At 39.4% G+C, this 25,447-nt stretch overlaps 1 protein-coding gene across 2 annotated transcripts in view; it reads right to left on the minus strand.

Moving 5' to 3' along the window:
* Window positions 1–25,447, minus strand: part of ADGRD1 (adhesion G protein-coupled receptor D1) — an 843,751-nt gene that overhangs the window by 87,916 nt on the left and 730,388 nt on the right. For both annotated transcript variants that reach the window (XM_077461779.1, XM_077461778.1), the window contains one exon: window positions 10,206–10,297. In XM_077461779.1, the coding sequence (XP_077317905.1) occupies window positions 10,206–10,297 (92 nt within the window). The remainder of the gene's footprint in view (window positions 1–10,205; window positions 10,298–25,447) is intronic.

The raw sequence follows: 25,447 nt of genomic DNA on the forward strand, positions 1-25,447 counted from the left end.
TCTGGAAGCCCCCTTTAATAAGGGGACCCCAGATCCTGGCCCCCCGTTTGAAATGGTAACGGGTACATTGTACCCTTACCATTTCACAAAGAAAGTGTAAAAAATTGAAAAAAAAACCACACAGACACCATTGGGATAAGTCCTTTATTAAAAATAAAAAATAAAGATTCCAGCGGTGGTAATCTGGCAATCCACTCTCGGTATCCTGCGATGGGTGATCTCCTCTCCAGGGTCCAGTGATGGATGATCTCTCTTCTCCAGGTCCAGGGTCCAACGATGATGTCCAGTGCAGCACATCCTATCTCCACTGGAGACACCACGGGAATCCCGGCAGCCTGACAGGTCTCTTAGCTGAGGACAGGGCCACCTGTCACCTGACCCTGTCCCCCTCTGACGCAAGGGGAAACCCGGGCTTCCCCAGTGACGTGCGGGTGACCTCGCCCCCCTCTAATGTAACAGAAACCTGTGTTGCATCAGAGGCCCCACAACACATGGACAGAGCTGAGCTTGTAAATCACAGTGCGTGTGCTGGAGCTCCCTCCCCTGTCACCTTTCTACCTCTTGGTGTCAGAGACTTATGTAGATAGCAGAGGTGTGAGGCAGCAGACAGAAATGACACTTAGTGCTCTGGATTGAAACAAATACACACTATAGAGAGACGTGCTTTGTTCATATTTCCTGTCAGAGGTTTACAACCATTTTAAACCCTACAAGTAAACACTCATGTAGGCTCTCATAATCACAAACTGTGATAAACACATGGATGAGTACATGCAGTAGAGTTCTCGGCTCAGTTCAGGGGTCATGACTTGATTCTGATGCCTGTCATAAAGTTAGTTTGTCGCTTGTGGGAGCTGCCTATTTGTCCATTACTACAGCGGGGGTAGGCGAATGTCCAAGTGATTTCGCTGCGACGAGATCTCTCCAAAGTGGGGACAGGTACCTGCTCGCCCCCCCCCCCACCCAAAATGTGGCACCGGAGGGGGGGGAGATAAGCTGAGCTTCCACTCACTTTTGGGTTAAACTCCGCTTTGAAGAGGATTATGTGAGGACAGTGGAGCAGGGAGCATGTCAGCAGTGCCAAAGACTGTCAAGATGGTGGAGAGGATACTGAGGACTAGGGATGGGGTCAGGTGTGTTCGGATGGTAGTGCCAACCAACCCAAGCAATCCTGCCAGGAAGCTGTCGCTGCACTCCGCCAATCATAGGCAGCATGTGTATGTGCAGCTGCGGGTTGAGAAATACCTCACTTTCTGTAATTGGCGGTGTGCAGTAGGGCTTCCTGGTAGGATTGCTCAGGTGGGTGTAACTACGATTCAAACAAGCCTGAGCCCATCCCTACTGAGGACAATGGAGTTTAAAAAGAATACACAAACACAGGGGGAGATCTACTAAAACTGATGCGCAAAGAATCCGGTGCAGCTGAGCATAGAAACCAATCAGCTTCTAATTTCAGCTCTTTGAATTAAGCTTTGACAATAAAACCTAGAAGCAGATTGGTTACTATGCACAGCTACACAAGATGCTTGCACCCATTTTGGTAAATCTCCCCCACTGAAGCAGGATAGTAGCAGGGACTACTGTACACAGTCCAGAAACAGTGAAGGTAGGAAATGGGACAAGGTGAGGAACGTTTAAGCGGGAAATAAGGCAGAAAAGTTGGGATTACTATTGGACCAGGGCCAATAGAGATGATAGGTGTGGTGCATTGAAATAATGTGAAGGATAATCTCATGCACTAGAGACTGGATTTTGAGGTGTTAATGCACATGCCCAGGAATTGAGGGGTACACATTTGCTGAGGAGTGCCTGCTGAGCAGTTAACACATGCTGGCCCTTTAGGGGTTAACACAGATGTGCTGGGTACTTAAGGTTAATGGAATTAAAACACAGTGCTTTGAGGCCCTGAGGGGTTAATACACAGCATCTGGGGATTGGGAACAAAGGAGGTTAATGCTGATACATTAGGGATAAGAGGTGTTAATGAACAAACTGCATACTTACCAAAGAAGGGTTGATGCACATGATCTTGAAGCTGATCATTGAGGGAAATAATGTTTATGCACCGCAGACAGGTCACTGATGGATAAGAGTACAAATAACTCTGGCTAGAGATACTACATATGAATCTGGTTAGAGATCTCTACTGTACAAGCCATCAATAAACCTTTCCTTGTGCAGGAAGGCAGTAGAGGGCAGATACTGTTATTGAACTAAACTTCACTTTAAGTCCTGAACCTCCTGAAACCAGAAGCATCCTCCAACAACCTTGCTACAATTGCACAGATCCCTTTGCCTGCTGAGAGAACCTTACACTCTGGGGCTCATTTATATTTACTATCTGCTCTCTATTGTACTTCACCCCTACTGATAGAATGCGGGTAACATGGAGCCTGCCTTACCTTACAGAGTTCTTTCTTGCCGCGTACACACGATCGGAGTTCTCATCTGAAAAAGCTCTGATTTTTTTCCCATCGGAATTCCTAAGGAATTCCGCTCAAGCTGTCTTGCCTACATATGGCCACACCAAATTCCGACCACCAATAATGCAGTGGCGTACAACACATACGAAGGGACTAGAAAAAGGAAGTTCAATACCTTGTAGCCAATAGCTTCTGTCTCGTAGTTGAATCTGAGCATGCATGAGTTTTTGCGCATATGAATTGCATACACACGATTTTCCATTGGGAAAATTGAGAACATGCTATCACATTTTTGCTGGCGGGAATTCGGCCAGCTAAATTCCGATGTCGCATTTTCCGATGAAAAGCTCTCATCGTCTTTTTCTGGCCGAAATTCCTGTGTATGCTTAACACAGCATAGAAAGCTCTTTAATTGGAAGAGAGCGGGTTATATGATTTTGACTGATCATATGATTGAGTGCTCTTCCCAACTTTTTAAATGTACGCCTTTGTTTTTAACCACTTGCCGACTTGCAGAATGGCACTCCTGCGCAAATCGCTGTAGCTGCACGGCGGGCACTTTAAGGAGTATAGGGGTCATGTGCGCACTGTCCGCGGGACACAAGCTTTCGCTCCTGGCAGAGCGAGAACAGGGATTTGGAACGGGAAGTTCCTGGTATATAGAAACAACGATCAGTCTCTTCCCCAAGTCAGTCGCATCTCCCCCACAGTTAGAACACACAGTGAGGGAACACATTTAACCCCTTGATCACCCCCTAGTGTTAACCCCTTCCCTGCCAGTGACATTTATACAGTATTCAGTGCATTTTTATTGCACTGATCGCTGGATACATGTCAATGGTCCCAAAAACATGTCAAAAGTGTCTGATCTGTCTGTAGCAATGTCGCAGTCTCGATAAAAATCACAGATCGCCACCATTACTTGTAAAAAATAATAATAATAAAAACGCCATAAATCTATCCCCTATTTTGTAGGCGCTATAACTTTTGCGCAAACCAATTAATATATGCTTATTGCGATTTTTTTACCAAAAAAATGTAGAAGAATATACATCGGCCTAAACTGATAAAGACTACATTTTGGGATATTTATTATAGCAAAAAGTAAAAAATATTGTTTTTTTTTTCTCAAAACTGTTGCTCTTCTTTTGTTTATAGCACAAAAAAGAAAAACTGCAGAGGTGATCAAATACCACCAAAAGAAAGCTCTATATGTGGGAAAAAAAGGACATACATTTTGTAAGGGTACAATGGTGCACAACCGCGCAATTGTCAGTTAAAGCGACGCAGTGCCATATCGCAAAAAATGGCCTGGTCGGGAAGAGGGTAAATCCTTTCTGGGGCTGAAGTGGTTAATAACCAGCTTGCCATTTTCCACAGTGATGTGTGAATGGAAAACAGTATAGTATGCATTAAGCTATGTAATGCTTTACTATTTGCAGTGACAGATAACACTTGGGTGTCACTGTGCCTGTCAGCCACAGGTAATATTCACCTTCCCTTCAGCCCTGCACTTTAAGAGCCAAGAAGGTTTGCACTTCCGACTCCAGAAATAAAACATAGGAGGGAGACATTGAAGCTATTATGTGAACCTTCAATGTCAGCATAGACTGACTCTGTCTCCCAGCTGTTTCCAGAGTAAATGGTTTGTTAAATAAAGGTGTTTCATCAGCAAGTCTGCAGCCTTTGGGGACAGAGCTGAAGAGAAAGAACAGGTTACTGAAGTTACTGAAATAAAGTCACTCTTGGCAGTTTCTCTGTGTAATATTCCATAGTAAGGGAATACAGAGGATCGTAATTGACTCGGAGAACCTTTAATGAGGACTTTCCATTTAAGCACAAGTAAGGTTGTAATGGGGAAATGTTTTGTGCTTTCAAGCATGCTAAAATATTATATACATTTTAATAGTATTTCATGCATCTTAAAGTAGTTCTGAAGTCAAAAGGTTTTCTATGCATTAAGATAAAAAACCTTAGGTGTGCAACAGCCCCCCTCTGCCCCCCTAATATTTACCCGAGCCCCATCTTGATCAATCCAGCGATGTTGCAAGAGAGACGCAGCTGCCCCAGGACTCTCCCTGCTTATTGGCTAAGACAGCAGCGGGGTGCTATTGGCTCCCGCTGATGTCAATCAAAGGGAGCCAATTAATAGAAAGAGGGGGTGGGGCCGAACGGCGGCTCTGTGTCTAGATAATTCTATGTGTGTGTTTTTTGGGATGTTGGGTTGGAGAGCAAAAATGCTGGTGTGGGGGGACCCAGGAAAATGTTTGCCCAGGGTCTAATCAATAATAAATATGGCCATGGATGTCCCCAGGCTGGCGGGGTGAGTGGGCAGGCACACACTGGGGTAAAGCCATGCAGGTTCCAGCCAGCTGTAACACCCCCCTTAAACTGAAAACATTTCATCCCCTGCAGGCAATATAGGGGCTCTACCACTGTCCTAGCCTTCACCCAGAGCCAGTATCACATTGCATGGCAGGAGTTGTAGTTCTCCACACCACATACTAAAATTGGCCCTCCAGTGCCTGCGCTCTGCAGATACTACACCTCCCAGAATGCACTGCACGGCGCTCAAAGCGAATATGTCAGCTTCTCCTGCTTGTAGTAGGGGGCAGAGTTGTGTATATATGGATCAGCTGTCTGCACTCTGTCTGTGGTGAGATTGTCTGGGGCTGTGATTCTAGTGTTTGGTGGCTGCTGCAGCAACGTGGTATTACCGCGTTGGTAAGGTGAGAGTTTGCTTGTCATTACCATAATAAGACCATATCTTGTATCATGTCCTCACAGTCACTAACCATCTCTTGTATCATGTCCTCACAGTCACTAACCATCTCTTGTATCATATCCGCAGTCTCTGACCATCCCCTGTATCATATCTGCAGTCTTTTCTGCAGTAATTTCTATTGCATGAATTATTTTTTCTGCTATGGGAGTGAGTGGGGCCTCAAGTCTAAGCCCCCATACACACGTCGGATTTTTTCAGATGGATTTTGTCCGAAACTGGTGTTGCATACACACGGTCGGACAAAGTTGTTGGAAAATCCGATCGTTCGGAACGTGATGACATTCGATTGTTCCGATGGGACTACGTTCAGGCTAGTAGCCAATAGCTTTGCTCTCGTACTTTGATCCGAGAATGCGTGGCACTTTGTCCGATCGGAAATTCTCTACAAACGATCGGAAAATGTCAGATCGAATTTTGTTGTCGGAAAATTTGAGATCCTGCTCTTAAATTCTTTCTGTCGGAATTACCAACGGAAAAAAGTCTGATAGAGCCCACACATGATCGGATTTTCCGACAATATAATCCAATTGGACCTTTTCCGTCGGAATTTCCGACCGCGTGTACGGGGGCTAAGTTATGCCTAAGGCCTCACAAAGCCTAGATCCACCTCTGACGTCAACATAGATATTATGTTAACCTCATTAAACATTCTTGATAACCATAGATAAAGAAATCTTTTGTGCCAGTATCTGTGATCTGAATGAATGAAATGAATAAGGATATAATACTGCATACAATATTTTGTTTGGCACATCACACATTGTCCTCCTTGCTACTTCTACTATTTTATTGTCTGCTGTGCTGGTGCTCAGCTGTCAGCAGGCACTTCCTTTTATTCAACAGAACTAGCTTTTCAGCAAAAGACTAAATAAAGTTATGGCTGAATGCTACCATTCTTAATAAAAACCGGTAGGTAAAGGTCAAGTGATAGTGTTCACAGGCTACCTACAAAGATTCAATTATATTGTCCCCTTTTACAAATCTATACTTGATAAAAAAAAAAAAGAAAAATATAAAAGATAGAAAATCTATCATTCTTACAAATAGAAAGGCCAGCTATAATGCGCTTTACCAATTTATTGTGATAATAGTGTCAATAAGCACAGATCGTCATTCTATTGTAAAACATCTTATCAGAAAACAAAATCGTCTGGCCAGATACACAGAGGATAATTCCTAATCTTACCCTAGAGGGTCTAATTTATATCCCATACTTCCAAGCATTGCAGTTTCCAGGACAACATTCATGTAGAGGTGGTGGTGTACAAAATAATGGATAGAGTTTTATATGCAGGAATATAAGCTGAGCAAAAAAATCTTAGCACTGTAAAACTGCTTAAAATTATTGGACAGAGATAGAATACATAAGAATACAATCCAACTAAAAGATCATAACCTCATATACCGTATATGCTAAGTGAGTATTTTCATGGGGTTATACAAAAAATGTAATTACAGTAAATGAGATTGAATCACAAGCCATTTTTTTTTCCTGTCTTTTTTTCCATAAATCTGTCTGAGCTGTGGAATTCAAAGAAATTAACAACAATAGCAAAAATTTTATATATTGCAGCTTACTAATAGGCATGAGCGAATCTACTCCAGTCACTTCAGCAAAACATCCTAAAAATTCAGAAATTCTAAATTCAGTTTGCTCCTTATGCAGGGCTAAAAAACAGTGTATTCTTATAAAAAAAAATCTAAAGGAAGCTGGGGACTGCCTCAGAGTACATGCATCAAGACAAAATTAAGAAAATAAAATTACAGATTTGTGGGAAGTATTACTTACTTGTCTGAAGGGCATTTTTTTTTTTTTTTTAAGTGGTTGTTTTTTGTTGCAGTCTGCATTTTTTTGCTAACAATTACTTTACATCCCCCCAAATAGTATATGTTCTAAAAGAAAAAGGCATCCTGCAGAATAAAATTGTGGTAGTTGCAATTTTTTGAGCAGCCATTTAGCCATTTAACACGTTACATATTTTCAGAAAACAAAATACACTAAAATAAATTTTAGTGTAAACAAACACAATATTATACAACATTTTTGTTAAAATATAAAAGATGGGGCTGGATTGAGTAAAAAGATATAAAACATGTTAACCTTAAATCTACACACACTTGTGAACTCACAAAAAACACGCTACACAAAGTTGTCCATAGGCAATGCTTCGAAAGCCTTTATAGGCTAGCAATTTAGAGTAAATTATGAATGATGGCCCTAAAATTATTGTTTATACTCTGGAGTTCCCAGTGACACCTCAAATATGTGGGGCAATTTATGTTTACATGCTCATTATAAGCTTTGAATAGGGGTGTGTACATGGATGACAAAGGTGTTTTCATTTTAATTATTTGTGTTTATTTTATACTTTTTTTTCTTTAATTTTATTACTCTCATAATGGATCTAAGAGGCAGTTTTGGCTGTCAAATTGATTTATTGCTTTTAGATTTAGCACTTCAATCCAATTCAGTCCAGAGATAAATACTTTTTTCTTAGTTTTGTCAGCAACACATGTCACTGAAGACAATATTGTCCTCTAATTGCTCACCCTACCTAAGTTTTGGGAACATTTTAAATTCCACTGGAAGCTTGTCTGCTTCCTCCTCCTCTCCAGCCCTCCCTCTTCTTCAGCAGTCTAATAATGGCAGCATCTGGCATCATTGACACACATACAGAAGCCAACGTCATCTCCAAGTTGGATCTGCACAGCTCGGCAATCATTGTAGAATTTTTTGGGCACAGTGTAGAGTATGCAACTCTAAGAATTGTTTGGCAACACGTTTATGCTGTATACCCCAAAAAAGTGTGTGTGTAAACTCAAAGACTATCCACCCAAGATTAAAGCCTACTATTTTAATTTATGTAGTTATATATTTATTTATTTAGCCCTAGTATGAAAAAAAATAGAAAAATGTTAGCTAAAAAAAATAGCATATTTTTTTTTTAATCTGCAAAGGAGTGGCTCTGAGGCTAGCAAGACATAGAGGGAGACACAAGGGTAAGTAACCCACCACACTGCAATCCACAGTATAGTACACTATACAACACTATATCTCTCCCTAGGCTCTCCCTAAACACACACTCAGTTCTAAACCCTTGTACACAGGGTCAGACATTCCGACAACCAAATCCGTCGGATTTTGTCCAATGGATTTTGTCCGAAACTGGTGTTGCATACACACGGTCGGACAAAGTTGTCGGAAAATCTGATCGCTCGTAACGTGATGAAATTATTTCGTTACGACGAGATTACATTCAGGCTAGTAGCCAATAGCTTTGGTCTAGGAATTTGATCTGAGCATGCATGGCACATTGTCCAATCGGAATTCTCTAGAAACCATCGGACAAAGTCCAATCGGATCATGTTGTCGGAAAATTTTATAGCCCAGCTCTAAAACTTTGTCGGTCGGATATTCCGACGGAAACAGTCCGATGGAGCCCACACACGGTCGGATTATCCGACAACATGGTCCAATCGGACATTTTCCGTCGGAATGTCTGACTGTGTGTACAAGGGCTTACACACGCTGACAATATAGCTGCAGGAAGTCCACATTTTTATAGTGAAGGCACTAGCTTCTCCACACTTTCAGACAAAATGGGAATTTTTCTTTGTTTTTGTTAGACATGTGTCGCCCTTCCATGTGCTCCTTGCTGTTAAGGCCAGTTATAGGTTGGGACAGTTGCCATTTGTTTGCCCAGTTGCTTATTTGGTGAAGGGGTGCACTGGACACCTTTGCTGCCATTGTGCTATTTGCTGGGTATCCAGTGCACTCTTATGCCTTTAAGGAGGAGTGGACTCCCTACGGACATACCTGCCCTCAATCTATCCAACTAAGGAGGCTCTCAAAATTTATAACGTTAGGACTGCAGATTAGAGCTGGCCCAAACACCCTCCTGTTCTGTTCACACCAGAACTCCTAAAGAAGGAAATAGTTTGGCCCAGAGCCATAAACTCTATTAAAGTCTATGGAACCCGAACATGAAAAATCAAAAGTCCCCATTTGGAAGGCTTATATGCAAGTTATTGGCCATAAAAGGGGTAAAGAGCCCCATGTATTGCCCTGGGGGACATGTATCAATGCAAACATGTTTTTTTCAAAACATATTTTTAAAGGTGAAGTGCTTTTAATGATGCTTAAAGTGAAATAAAAGTACAAAATACATTTAAATATAGTGCCTGTGGGTCCCCTTACTCTGCTTGTAATTAGTGGCGCATCTGTACCATGTATAGAACCTGATGCAGCAAAACTGACATTTCTAAAAAAAAAAAAAAATAATGCCTATCAGAAAAGGGACAAAGGTCACACAGTGCATTATGAGATGAGTCACAAGTTTCAGTCATAAATTCATAGTTTTGCTAAATTGCATAACTGTGAAATCCTCTTTGAACCTAAGGTTGCTGCAAATATGAACCTTGTTGCTACCTACTAGTCCTTAGATGTGGTTGCTGCAATCATTTTATTTCTTCATTGTTTCTATATTTACACCTGGAGATCCTGCCAGTGACACACTTCCTGTCCTAGGGTGATGAAACTCATGTACTGTATTGTAACTATAGATGAACAGCCTTGTCATCTTAGGATGGGAATATAGACCACATTTCCCCCTTATCTTTTGAAAAACACAGAGAAGAAGCATTTTGTAGTCCATATAGATAGCTGGGAAGAATGTAAACAATAAGAGCGCAGGATAGACAGGAAGTTATTAGTTGACTGGATTTCTGTCAGGATCAAAACATTGTGTAGCACCTATTGAATAGAACAAAACCTTTACAATTGTATATACAGTATAACAGACCAAAAATAAAACAAATATAAGAAGTTCATTGTTAGAGTTTACATGGACTTTAAAACTGCAGCATTTTCCATGTTAAAATGACTAGCAAATAAAAAAAAGGTTGTTGACTTTTATTGTATATGTTAAAAAAGCACGTCTTCATTAGAATTATTATCCCTGTGTCCACCCAAGCTTCACATCATAAATATTGCTTACTTGAATGCATTTGCATCTCTGTGAACTTTGTAGTTGTCAGCACTAATTCTGGATATTATCCTGGTTACTGCAATGAGTATACCAATATTCACCTGGTAACAAAGGAGAGAAAACGATATTAAGTACTGTGACGTTTAGATGACTATATATTACATGATGATAAGAAAGAAAGTCTGGAGATCATTTATTAAAGTAGTAAACAATGTGAAATTGTAGATTGAGTCCAAGTTTCATTCAATTTTAAATAGTTAATTTGAACCAAGCTGGTCCAAACAATTGTTTTCCTTTATTAACCAATTGACCTCCGAAAAGGTTTAACCCCCAAAATGACCAGTGCATTTTTTGCTATTCAGCACTGGTAATTGCGCGGTAAACAAATATTAATAATAATTTTACACAAATAGAGCTTTCTTTTGTTGGTATTTCAACACCACTGTTTTTATTTTATTTTTTATTCCATTAACGAAAAAATATATTTTTTAAAAAACACAATATTTTTTCTTTTCTGTTATAAAACATATCGAATAATAAAAAAAAAAAAAATTTCTTCATAAATTTAAGTCAAAATATTTTCTGCTTCATGTCTTTGGTAAAAAAAAAAAAAAAAATCCCGTATATTGTGTAGTGTATATTAATTATTTTTTGTGAATGTTATAGTGTCTACAAACCAGTGTTAATTTTGATGTCAAATTTTGATTTAGTTTTAGTCACAGTCTTTTGATTAAAAAGCCATGTTAGTTTTACTAGTATTTAAGTCATCTGAATTGTTTTAGTCGTATTTTAGTTGACAAAAATCTGCAGTATCATAAACAAACAAAAATATTGCATTTTGGCAAATATAAAAAAAAACAAAAAACTTTAAACTCTATTGACTGTAATACGATTGTACATATGACCTGAATATGAAACCATTAACAGTTCTTTGTTAATAATGAAAACAAGTCTCAAGTGTAACATATATAAAACCAAGTTTCGTAAACTAACAAGATTTTTTTTTTATTTAGTTTTAACCATAGTCTTTTGACTAAAATGCAATTTTAGTTTTAGTTGTATTTTAGTCATCTGATTTGAAACTGAATTGTATTTTTTATTTAGTTTATGTCATTGAAAACATGCAGCTGATGAAAAGTATGACAAAAATATTTCCGTTGACAAAATTAACAGTGCTACAAACTATGGTATATATATATATATATATATATATATATATATATATATATATATATATATATATATATACACTGTATTTCTGTATTTTGCGTGGCAATGATGTTATATGCTGCTACTGATCCACTACTTATAGTGAGACTGTTATAGGGAGTCGGGAAATCCGGCCCTTACAGACACTGGCTGGGAGGGTCACTAACTGCCACTGAGGTTGCAAGTGACTCTAATACAGTGAACAGTGATAATACTGTACACTGACACTGTGCTAATAACACTGGCTGGGAAGGGTTAACATCTAGGGGGTTAATTGTATACCTAACAATGTGTAATGTGTGTAATGTACATTGCTTTTACTTTACTATCTATTGTTTTTTTCTACATGCTTTTCAAGGAGAAGCCACAGCCACATCGCTGTTCACAGTACCCGCCCCTGAGGAAATGGAATTTGACCTCAACGTGCCCTCAACATGGAGGGGATGGGGGACAAGGGCCTCTTGCCAACAACCCTGGGTGGTGGTCTGCAGGCAGGGGGTTTATTGAATTCAAAGACCCTGACCCCCCATGTGAAAAGGTATGGGGTACATTGTACCCCTACTCATTTACCAAAAAAGTGTAAAAAAAAAAAAGAAAAACAGTAGACGGTTTTTGAAAAGTCTTTCATTAAAAAAAAATTTAATTTTTTTTTTTAAAAATGTCCCCCGATGTAAATCCATCACCAATCACAATGTTGACGCCACCATCGGACCCCAAAAAAAATGCATGAAAAAGGAGGGGAAAAGGGAAAGGGAAGGGGGTGAGACTTTAAATGAATACGCAGGGAACCATACATCTTCATCCCTATTACAATATGAAACTACAGCAAGTTGGGACTTTAAATGAGGCATGTTCGGTGTGGCCAAAGGAGTCAATAATAAAAATATGTATGTATTTATTATCTGGACAGTAAAAAATAGATAATAAATACATACAGATGACTATTAAAATTACTGCTCCTGAAAAAAACATCTGTTTTTAAAAAAAAAATTTGCATTGATAAATGGGCCTGGGTCCCCAAAAAACTTTTTATGACAATAACTTGCATGTAAGTCTTTCAAATTAGCACTTTTGATTTTTCACGTTCGTGTCCCATAGACTTAACGGTGTTCGCACAAATGTTTTTGCCTGTTCACAAGTTCTGATGTGAACCGAACCGCGGGTGTTCGGCTCATCCATAGTTTTGTGGGTAAAACCACTCCCTCTGGGGCGAGTGCATATGAGAGCAAAGCCTGGAACCTGTGAGATCCAAACCCAGATGCTGCCTAGGGTGTCTATACCGGGAACTGTGGCAAATGGGCCCGCCAGGGAGTCAGGCATACACACAAGGTCCCACACAGATTGAAGTACAAGTGGGGATTTAGATGTTGGTAAAAACCAATTAATATATTGATTGGGTTCCATTTCTATTGACACAAAAGGAAAATCAAAATGGAAAAACAGGTACAGAGTGTGTGAGAGAGGTGCTGCCACACAGGATGGCAGCACCTCTCTCACCTACTTTGTATCTGTTTTTGGATTTTGGTTTTCCTTTTGTATCAATAGAAATGGAGCCCAAACTATTTATTGATAGTTTTTTTTATCAACATCTAAATCCCCCCTTGTACTTTAATCTGTGTGGAACCTTGTACATCTAAATACATACCGTATTTATCGGCGTATAACACGGACCGGCGTATAACACACACCCCAAGTTTAGCAGGGAATTTTAAGGAAAAAAACTTTTAGGAGGGAAGTTTAAGGAAAAAACTCATCAATGCAGCCTTATCAGTGTCCATCTGGAGCCTTGTGCATCATTGCAGAATGATCAGTGTCCATCTGCAGCCTTGACCAGTGCCATTTGCAGCCTTGCCCAGTGTCATTTGCAGCATGTAACCGTCTAAAATTGCCAACGCCGAGATAGACAGAGCCTGTGTACTCGGCTGTGCTCGGCTCCTCTTGGCTCGTCTCACAGTCCCGCCCAGTCCCGCCCCTTGGCCCGGCTCCCTCGGCTCAGTCTTTTTCAGTGGCGCTCGGTCTTTTTTGGCGGCACTCACTCTTTTGGTGGTGCTCGCTCCTCTTCCCCTCACAGACAGTGGGGATCGGCGTATAACACGCACCCACGATTTTCCCCTGATTTTAAGGAGAAAAAGGTGCGTGTTATACGCCGATAAATACGGTACATATTTCTATTATTGACTCATCCTTTGGCCACACTGAACTTTCCTCATTTAAAGTCCCAAATTGCTGTAGTTTCATTAAATAAAAATGCTCCACCGTCAATGAAGGCTAACACCCTACTCCCCATTTTCACAGTTCTTATATCAGTAAGGGGCGGAGCCATCTGGCAATGCCACCTGGTGGCACCACCCTCTTGTGAATCACCTACCCAGTATGCATTGGTTAGTGACATCACAAGGGGGTGGGGCCTCCAGGTGGTTTCATCCCTTACCTATTTAAGAACTGTCAAATGATTAAGCAGGCATTTGGAGGTCTACCGCCCTCCTGGGCAGAGCTGTTTTTTTCGGGTCCAGTGGTGCGGCGGGCATCATGATTGATGATGGATCTATACCAGGGGGCATTCTTTTTTTATTTTTTAATAAAGAAATTGAAAAAAAAGTGTACTGTTTTTATTTATTTTTTTACATTTTTTGGGGTGAATGAGTAGGGGAATGTACCCCATACTCATTCACAAGGGGGCTGTATGCTCGGATAAGGGTCTGGTATGGATTTTGGGGGGACCCCCACTCCGTTTTTTCTAACATTTTTGTATTGCTGCCATTGTTTTGTTTACATTTCAGCTGTCAATGGAGAAGTCTGTTGACAGCTGATGGGTCATCAGTTGTTACGGATGTGGTAGCCATCTTCCCGCCCCCCTGCTTAACAACCAGCTATTCTTCACACAGAATTTGAATCAATCGATCATTTTTCGACCAATCCAAATTCTAATAGTTCCGCGAATTTGGAATTCATTAAGAAATGAATAAACTAAACTAATTTTAACAAATTTCAACAAAATTTGTTACTACATGTTAATATTAGGAGATTCGGATACGATCTCCAAATAACCAAAAATTTGTCTGAATTTGTATTCGGATCGAAACGAATTGCACATGTCTAATATACAGTAGTTGGGTAAAAACTACAATCCATGTATATACAGCATCTCAGCAGAACAGATTTTTGAGGAAATCTCTGCAAACTAAGAGACTCCTTTGGGGACCTCCAGGTCACCAGAACTAGTGTCCCCGTAAGAGGATTTACCTTCTTTTGCTTTTCTGGGGCAACCAAAAGTTTGGGCTTTTCTTTCCTGTCACTTTCTGTTCTAAAGCCATAAGAGGAAATGAGTGCAAATCTCCCCAAAGTAAGGGGAAATCTTTTCTTTTAAAGCTGCCACTGGAACAGTTGTTCCTTTCAGAAGATTTACCATCACTTCCTGTTTTGGTGTTAACTGTAAAATTTAGGATTTTCTGTTTTAATGATAATGGTCACCAGGCCAAACTGAGAGGGTGAATCTCACAAATATTCCCATTTGAGAGATTACTAACCACCACCACCACCAGACCAAATGACCAGGAAATCACAGGGGCAGAATGTTGGTGTCCTGGTGTCAGAGGGACAGGGAGTAAAGGGTCTTCTCTGCAGTGGTGTCACAGACAGCAATAAGAACTTGCCAGGAGCAATAACTCTTCCCTCCCACACTGTATTCTAAAATAAATAAAAAAATTAAAAGTTACGAAAAAAAAGATCATTGCTAAAACTTCTCCAGAACTCTTTTGTAATATGATGTAATTTAAAGCAAAAATAACCTTGAAAAGCACTAGAGATATCTTCAAACATCGCCATACTTGAAGATATAAAGCAGCTCTCACTGTCTTTGCTGCCTTTGAATCAGAGGGAGAATATAAGTATGTTGGATTTCAGTGAATATCAAGAAGAAATGCTGCCAAGAATATAAAGAAAACAAGTACAAAAGTACAATCCATTTTCACTTTCTACCAGCAAATTTAAGCTTAATATCTGATTTTTATCTTCACTACAATGGAGCTCTTGAAACCTGAAGGAGAAATATTAAAAGGCGCACACATACTTACTGCAAGTCACAATGGGTTTGTGATGTCTTACCATCATTCTAGTAAATACAATGTTCACAGGGCTTTAAATAAAGCAGCGAACTCTTTAAAGTTTACCTGCCATGCCAGAAAGAGCTGCTCACCATTTCCTACTTACTTTTCTAGTTCTCTAGCTGTCACCTTAAAAGTGATACCTAACCTATAAATACAGGAGATGACCCATAATGTACGTTGCTTTCATTTTTTTTAGGCATTTAGCAGACATTCTCAGAAGAGACCTGTTCTATCTAAAGTAAAAGGTGGACAAGCAGTAAAATATGTGATCACCTAAGTATTGTTTTAATTTTAACAATGAACAGTTTTACACTTCTGTAAATGTATCAGTCTTATAGCCTTTCCACCCATATCAGACAGTCTATTTATTTTACTAATCTATACCAAGCTAAATAAAAATAACCCAGCAAAATTTCCAGTTAGACAGCACTACATATGTAAATTTAACATATCAGATTAAAAACAGAGAATATCAGTGTGTATAATTACAAATACAAGTGATGACAAGATGTCAGATAAAGGCACCTCTGTAAAGTGTGGTTCCAATTACCCAACGGTTTTGCCGAATGACAAAATTTCCCCCAATCGCCCCAATTTTTTGGTAAAGTCAATAATCTAAATTTTGCTCACCAAAAACTGAAACCAGAAGCATTGTTTGTTGAGTTAAGGCTGTTTATGGCCAGTTGTAAAGTTATTTTTTATTTGTCATGTCCCATTGCGGAGATTTCCTTTCACTTCCTGTGCCATAGCCAAAACAGGAAGCGAGAAAAGATCCCTCCAAAGTGAGGGGATCCCTGATTGTCCCCAATGGTACCAGAACTAGTGTATTTCCCCCTCTCATTCTGTTCTTGTGAAAACCCAAAATATGGGATTTTATTTAATGTTCACTCTCCATGATAATAGTAAACAGGACAAAAAGAGAGGGTGAATCTCCCTAACATTGGCACAGACAGCAATAAGTAACCTGTAAATGAGAAAGTCCAAAAAAAAAATGAAAAAAAATGCAAATTCAGTCCCAAAATTAAGTCAAACAAGCATGTAAACAAATAGTGCAAGTGTAAAAGTGAACAGCTCAGCTTCTTGCGAGCTGGAAGTATCCAAACACCGTGCAGACACCTCCAAATACTCTTACCAGAACAGTTTGACCTTTTTATTATAGAGAGGTCAAGACACACTCAGAACAAGGGGACACTGGAAGGGGACACTGCAAAGGAACTCCACAATATTAACCCCCCTGACGGTATTCCCGAGTCTGACTCGGGGTGGATTTTTTATACCAAGAGCGGTATCCCCGAGTCAGACTCGGGACTGCATCGCTGGATCCAGGAGGAGGTTTACTTACCTTCTCCCTCGGATCCAGCGTTGTCTCCCCGCTGTACGAGCGAGCCGTGTCTCGCTCGATGCATTACATCGCCGATCTCCGTGCCCTGCGAGCGTTGCGACGCACGGGCACGGAGATCGGCGCCAAATTCAAAAAGTGAAACAAACAGTAAACATACAGTATAATGTAATCTTACAGATTACATTGCTGTATGTAAATATTTCACATCCCCGTTGTCCCTAGTGGTCTGCCCAGTGTCCTGCATGCAGTTTTATATAATAAAAACTGTTCTTTATGCCTGGAAACTGGAGATTGCCCATAGCAACCAAAACTGTCACTGTACATCAAAAATGATTTTAGACCAGCTAGAAAACAGCGATAATAAATTAGAATCACTCGCAGAATTGAGCGATAGCGATTTGTGGGGAGATCCGTCATCAAATACTGAAAAGTAATGACAGTGACAATTCTGCAACTGAGCAAATTTCAGTGTTTTTGATTTGATTACATTATTGAATAATTTTTATTATTGTTATATTATTATTTGGTACAATTATTTATAATTATTTATTATATTATCATTTATGATTTAATTTTTCAAACTTTATCATACCCGGGATGTCTGCTAGACTCTGGTTTGGACAGATTTAAGAGAGTTATTCCTAAGAATTGCAGGACTACATATATAAAACGCCAAATTTTCATGCAAAATAATGGTACCGCTTTTAGCACCTAAAATCCGAAATAATCGTACCGCCAGGGAGGTTAAATCCATCCAGGTATTACCATATCAAAGGAAAAATTGAGAAATCCTTATAGTGTATACTAATTTAAAACTGTTCTTTAACGTTCTTTAACCCCCCTGGCAGTATTCCCGAGTCTGGCTTGGGGTGAAAATTCAGTACCATTACCGGTAACCCCAAGCCAGACTCGGGATCGCATCACAGGATCCAGGATGAGTATGCTTACCTTATCCCCTGGATCCAGCGATGTTCCCCCGCAGTGTGAGCGGCTCGTTCTCCGCTCAATGTATTACGGAGCCGAGCTTCGTTCCCTGCGAGCGTTGTGATGCACGGGGACGGAGAATGGCGCCAAATTCAAAAAGTAAAACACACACATTACATACAGTAAACTGTAATCTTACAGATTACATTGTTGTATGTAATTATTTCACATCCCTTTTGTCCCTAGTGGTCTGCCCAGTGTTCTGCATGCAGTTTTATAATATAACTGTTCTTTCTGCCTGGAAACTGGAGATTGTCCATAGCAACCAAAACTGTCCTTTTACATCAAAAGTGGTTTTAGACCAGCTAGAAAACAGAGATAATAAATTAGAATCACTTGCAGAATTGAGCGATAGCGATTTGTGGGGAGATCCGTCATCAAACACTGAAAAGTAATGACAGTGACAATTCTGAAACTTTCAGTGTGTTTGATTTAATTACATTATTGAATAAATTTTATTATTATTATATTATTATTTGGTATAATTATTTATAGTTATTTATTATATTTTAATTTATGATTTTGTTTTTCAAACTTTATCATACCCGGGATGTCTACTAGACTCTGGTTTGGACAGATTTAAGTGAGTTATTCCTAAGAATTACAGGCCTACAATATAAAATGACAAATTTCCATGCAAAATAATTGTACCACTTTCAGCACCTAAAATCCAACATAGTCATACCGCCAGCGAGGTTAATAAAAAGTAGGAAAACTCATATAAAAATGTAATATAGCGCTTGTACACAAAACTCCGGCAAGTAACCATCAAAATAGCCTCCCGCTGACTTCCGATTACTGCAATGATGTCACAGCAGGCTCCGCCCTATGCATTGCATCACACACCAGTGCATGTTCTAACCGGTAGTCATCGGGGGGCCATTTTGTCGGGTTACTTGTCAGAGTTTTGTGTACAAGCACTTACATCTTTATATGTGTGTGTTCCTACTTTTTACTGAGTTTGTTCTTACTGATTTTGTTTCCTTTTATTTGGATTTTCTCATTTATAGAGATCTTTTCACCTAATTTCTTGCACTTTGGTGTTGGGAAAGTAGTGCAACATTCTATATTGCATCCTTTTATCATGTATATATCACATAATATGTTTGCAGCTTCTTCCTTTTATTAATACCTTGTGTGTGTTTTTTTTTCACCTGAGCAGGATTAATATATTTTATATAACAGCAATAATAACCTGACAGGTGTTCTATTGCTTCTCCACTCTATACAAAAAATAAAATTGAATCTAAAAATATAACAATGCCTTTAGCTATACTTTGTACTGATGCTCATTACAGTCATTCAAAAATGTGAAAACTGGGTAAATAACATTCGCTTTGAATTGATTATTTTATATTCCAACTGCTTCCTATTCCCCAGGTATGAGACTTTATCACATAAAATAATTCTATTTCATGATTAGAAATGACTACATTACTGTTTGCCCAGTTTGGCCACAAAGGTGACGTAGTTATCTTTTATCTGTTTCTGAACTTTTTTCATTTCTACCCTCTTGCTGACCACGTCAGTCTATGTTGTGTTCTAGCTGTGGTGTATATCATTGATTGATGATACATTCACAAGGGCAAGTTCAAGATGAAGAGTGCAAGTGAGTCAGCCACAGAAACAGAGAATATGTCAACAACACTTATTAATTGGATGGATCCTGAACGCAGTAAGATAAAACTAATTAATAAGGTTGCTGTAATAATAAACATGTCAGTGCTGTATCAGTAAAAGGATCAAGAACAAGCCCCCATGGAGAAGTAAAACTGTCTCAATCTATGCTGAAACATGACATTTTATGTTTAAAATCAATATGTTTGTGCTATGGAGGTAATTTTTAAACTGGCAATGTGCAAATAGCTGTGTTTCTAAAATCTTTCAGGTAAATGAAAAAGAGACAACATAAAATAAAAAAATAAAGAGAGTAATAAAAATCAGTCCTTCTACATGGCTTTTTATGACCCATACCTGAACAACAAACAAAACCACATTCACATCAAATAATTATTGAACAGTACCTAATGAACTGGAAACACCAAAATAATTTCTCTCTTGACAATAAGAAGCAAATGAACTTCAATTAGTCTAGGGACATTACGCTGCAATGACAAGGCTGTACTACCCAATTATTTTGTGTCCTCTCCATACTATGTAAGAAACATGCCAATTGCTGTGGTAATGAAGGCGATATAACTCATTTCTTTGTAATTTACTGTGCACAAATAATTAAACTACCCTAATGCCTTCCTGTATCAGTAAGTAAGCCTTGATTCTCCATACTAAGCTATGAAGCTATTTTATATACCTATGCAAGCTGTATATTAGATAAACCCAGCACAGAAAAGACATAAAAAGTGCATCGTATTTAACTCTTTTTGTTTTTTGGCTGCATCAGCTTGTAATAGGCCAGTTAGGTCCAAACAAACTATTTAAACTGCTGTGCAGGCTTTTCTCAAATGCAGATTTTCAGGAAAAGCGCACATAAAATACACTTACATTTTAGTGCATGCACACAAACACAATAGAATACCTAATGTTTTGGTAGGATATAAAAGATAATGTTGTGTCTAGTAAATATATAGCAAACATTGAAGACACCTAAAATGGTAACAAACTACAATACCTAAAATGATCCATACGCAATGCTTTACAAGTCTTTATAAGCTATCAGTTTGGAGTTAATTGTGAGCTATGGCACTAGAATTATTGCTCGCACTCTGGCATTCATGGCAATAGCTCATTCCCCACAGTTATAACCTTTTGTACTATCTGCCCCACCCTATTAGATTGTAAGCTCTTCTGAGCAGGGCCCTCTTAATCCTCTTGTATTTTATTGTATTGTAACTGTATTATCTCCTTTTTATATTGTAAAGTGCTGCGTAAATTGCTGGCTCTATATAAATCCTGAATAATAATAATGATAATAATAATATCTTACATGTGTGGTGTAATCCTCGTTTACATATGCCAGCCAAACCTATGCGTGCATTTGTGCTTGATCATGGGGGACGGGGGTGCCTTAATTATTAGGTTTGTAAATATTTTTAATTATTTTATTTACATTTTTTTTTTCATTTAACTTTATTGTTATCACAAAAGGTGAACAAGGCCCCTTGTGATAGCTTTGTACAGTGACTGGTATATTTTATGAAGTACCCTCCAAAGCACCTGATCAAGCAGAGATCTGTTTGATCTGCTGCTCCCCTCTCTGTAACCCCAGGGAAATACAGCACTGAAATTGGAAGTAATTAAATCCTTTTTGCATCAGACTTCAATCATCACAGAGAAAATGAGAAAATAGTTAGTCCTCTATCTTCTCTGTGGGCAGCTGACCCAGACGGCTGCAGGAGGCCCTTTCAAGCCCTGTAAAACTGATCAGGCAGCTGTAAAGCCACTCGGATCACTTTTACATGAAATCCAATCACTGGCTGTAAAAAAAAATAGATCATGGTTTAGCCGCTGTCCAGGACATCTAAATATGTACAATGGACCATTGGACAGCAAGTAGTAAACAGATTTGTAATAATATAATGATTTCTAGATCCAATTAAAAAGTTAGAATTCTACTTTAACTCAAGCCCCATACACACTATCAGATTATCTGCTGACTTTTTCCTTCAGATTTACCAAAACCATATAATATGAGGACAAACCTTAGGAGTTTCAATGTGTATACAATCAGGCAGGCCCTTCTACTACGTGGTTTTGGTAAATCTGAAGGAAAAACTCAGCAGATAATCTGATAGTGTGTATAGGGCTTTAGATAGAGTGGGGAAGAGTTAAGCCCCATACACACTATCAGATTGTCTGCTGAGTTTTTCCTTCAGATTTACCAAAACCATATAATATGAGGTCAAACCTTAGGAGTTTCAATGTGTATGCAATCAGGCAGGCCCTTCTACTACATGGTTTTGGTAAATCTGAAGGAAAAACTCAGCAGACAATCTGATAGTGTGTACGGGGCTTTAGAATCTGTTTGATTTATATAATTGCCTATGCCTATTTTGTGGAGGTTTTCTCTTGCTTCCTGTCCTACTGACACAGCTGGAAAGGAGGGAAGGTTTCCTTAGACAGCAATAAAAAAAGTTAAACCAAAAAAGTGTAGCGGTTGAGTTGGAGAAAACCATAACCCACATGAGTACCTTAAATACCAGTGAAAGTTGACAAATCAATAAAATACATAAATTGACACAAAAAAATGTGAGCCAAAGAAACATGTAAAAACGAAAAAAAAGACAAATAAAGTCTATCAAGTAAATAGGCTTACCAGATGACGTGGACTAAACGGTATTACGCTATGCTGGTTCTTTATTTGCATGGTTTATGATACCCGAGCTCCTTATTCCTGTCGGATGACTGAACATCTTATGATGAATATCACTGATGATTAAATGGTTTGAGGTTCTCTGGGAGAAGACATATAGGATGCGCTATCATTGGGTTTTTGACAACTTACAGGCCTGTATGACTTGAGCGGCATAAGCCCCTTTGAGTCCACGTCATCTGGTAAGCCTCCTTCCCTTACCACGGTGGTGGCGTCATCCCTTCTATGCTTCCAAACATCACATCAGAGGCTGAATTTCACTTCCTTTTTATATTTCATATTTGGATTTTTGATTAACATTGCACACTTTGAAGAGTGTGAAAAGTATTTACTTGATAGACTTTATTTGTCTTTATTCGTTTTTACATGTTTCTTTGGCTCACAATTTTTTGTGTCAATTTATGTATTTTATTAATTTGTCAACTTTCACTGGTATTTAAGGTACTCATGTGGGTTATGGTTTTCTGAAACTCAAGCACCACACTGTGTGGTCTAGAGCAGTGTTGGCAGCTAGGTTGCTCATATTTTTGCTCATAGCGCAGTATTTTCCACATATAAAAAGCAATAAAAAAAGACATAGGTTCTAACTTGACTCCACTCAATAAAAAGTGTTGTTCCTCCTTTGGTGTCCTAGTTGGATACATTTTCTCTTGCTTTTTGCCCTGGCAATGTTATAGGAAATGAAGGGAAACATATTCAATAAAAGCCACATAGGGAGAGATTTACTAAAACAGGTACACACAGAATCTGGTGTCTGGTGCAGCTGTGCATAGTAACCAATCAGCGTCTAGGTTTTAGGCCCGGTTCACACTGGTGTGCCATACGCTCCAACTTTGGGAGCACATGTGGCATGATGTGTCCAAATTAATAGTTTCCTATGAGTGCCGTATTAACTGGTCCAATACAAGTCGGTCCAAATTTGGTCTGACTTTAGCCCATTCAATATCATTGACGCCAGATCAAAGTCCGATCCTCGTCCTAACCATCCAACTTGTAACATCCGACATGGTGATTACAGCAGCAGGAAAAATTATTTATGTCACCCTGGGATTGTTTTGATTGGTCAAAAGAAAAGTCAGACTATCTCAAAGTCGGAGCAAAATCGTATGCTATTCATTCAAGTTGGATGGAAGTAGGACTGATGTAGGACCGATGTCGCAGAGCAAAATCGGATTGACAGTTGTACAACAGTCGTGTTGTAACAATGTGAACCCGGCCCTATTCTCAAAACCTAAGTGAACAAGCTGATGTTAGAAGCTTCTTGATTACTATGCACAGCTGCACCATATGCTGTGTGCACTAATTTAAGTAACTCTCACCCATAGCTACAAACGGCCTCTTCCACCACATCCAGAAAAAAGGTTGTACAGTAAAAACCTTGGTTTGAGAGCGTTTTGCAAGACAAGCAAAATAATTAAATTAATTTTGACTTGATATACAAGGGATGTTTTGACATAAACCGTCCTCCTCACCGCCATCAACATCATCCCTTCCACGCTGCTCTCCATGAGCGCATCAAGCTTCGCTTTCTGATCGCTCTCCTGCAGGGTAGTCTTTCTGGTCATGATTGCTGACTGACAGCGGTGAGAGCCCGTGTCTGCATACTTACATGTGCATCTTTTAATCATCAACCATGTGAGTTGCTAAATGTTGTACCCTCATTAAATGTAACCATATTGCTACAATTAAAGATACATCTCTTCTCTTTTATACACTGTAGCTCCTGCTGGATTTTTCTTCTAATCCCCTAGTTTCCATTATTTCTCATGGGAAAATTTGCTTTGATATACAGTGGTGTGAAAAAGTGTTTGCCCTCTTCCTCATTTCCTGTTCCTTTGCATGTTTGTCACACTTAAGTGTTTCGGAACATCAAACCAATTGAAACAATAGTCAAGGACAACACAAGTAAACACAAAATGCAATTTGTAAATGAAGGTGTTTATTATTAAAGGTGAAAAAAAATCCAAACCATCATGGCCCTGTGTGAAAAAGTGATTGCCCCCCTTGTTAAAACATACTATAACTGTGGTTGTCCACACCTGAGTTCAATTTCTCTAGCCACACCCAGGCCTGATTATTGCCACACCTGTTCACAATCAAGGCATCACTTAAATAGGAGCTGCTTGACACAGTAAGGTCCACCAGAAGATCCTTAAAAGCTACACATCATGCCGAGACCCAAAGAAATTCAGGAACAATTGAGAAAGAAAGTAATTGAGATCTATCAGTCTGGAAAGGGTTATAAAGCCATTTCCAAAGCTTTGGGAATCCAGCGAACCACAGTGAGAGCCATTATCCACAAATGGCGAAGACATGGAACAGTGGTGAACCTTCCCAGGAGTGGCCGGCCGCCCAAAATTACCCCAAGAGCGCAGCGACGACTCATCCAAGAGGTCACAAAAGACCCCACAACAACGTCCAAGGAACTGCAGGCCTCACTTGCCTCAGTTAAGGTCAGCGTTCATGCCTCCACCATCAGGAAAAGACTGGGCAAAAATGGCCTGCATGGCAGAGTTCCAAGGAGAAAACCACTGCTGAGCAAAAAGAACATCAAAGCTCGTCTCAATTTCTCCACAACACATCTTGATGATCCCCAAGACTTTTGAGACAACATTCTGTGGACCGATGAGACAAAAGTGGAACTCTTTGGAAGGTGTGTGTCCAAGTATATCTGGCGTAGAAGGAACACTGCATTTCATAAAAAGAACATTATACCAACAGTAAAATATGGTGGTGGTAGTGTGATGGTCTGGGGCTGTTTTGCTGCTTCAGGACCTGGAAGACTTGCCGTGATAAAGGGAACTATGAATTCTGCTGTCTACCAAGAGATCCTGAAGGAGAATGTCCGACCATCTGTTCGTATACTCAAGCTGAAACGAACTTGGGTTCTGCAGCAGGACAATGATCCTAAACACACCAGCAAGTCCACCACCGAATGGCTGAAGAAAAACAAAATGAAGACTTTGGAGTGGCCTAGCCAAAGTCCTGACCTGAATCCTATTTGAGATGTTGTGGTATGACCTTAAAATGGCCGTTCATGCTCGAAAACCCTCTAATGTAACTGAATTAGGACAATTCTGCAAAGATGAGTGGGCCAAAATTCCTCCAGGACGCTGTAAAAGCCTCATTGCACGTTATCGCAAACGCTTGGTTGCAGTTGTTGCTGCTAAGGGTGGCCCAACCAGTTATTAGGTTTAGGGGGCAATCACTTTTTCACACAGGGCCATGATGGTTTGGATTTTTTTTCACCTTTAATAATAAACACCTTCATTTACAAATT

The sequence above is a fragment of the Lithobates pipiens genome, unplaced genomic scaffold (assembly GCF_037356315.1).
Source record: "Lithobates pipiens isolate NorthernLeopardFrog02 unplaced genomic scaffold, aLitPip1_a1.2 Scaffold_3, whole genome shotgun sequence".
In the NCBI taxonomy this organism is placed as follows: domain Eukaryota; kingdom Metazoa; phylum Chordata; class Amphibia; order Anura; family Ranidae; genus Lithobates; species Lithobates pipiens.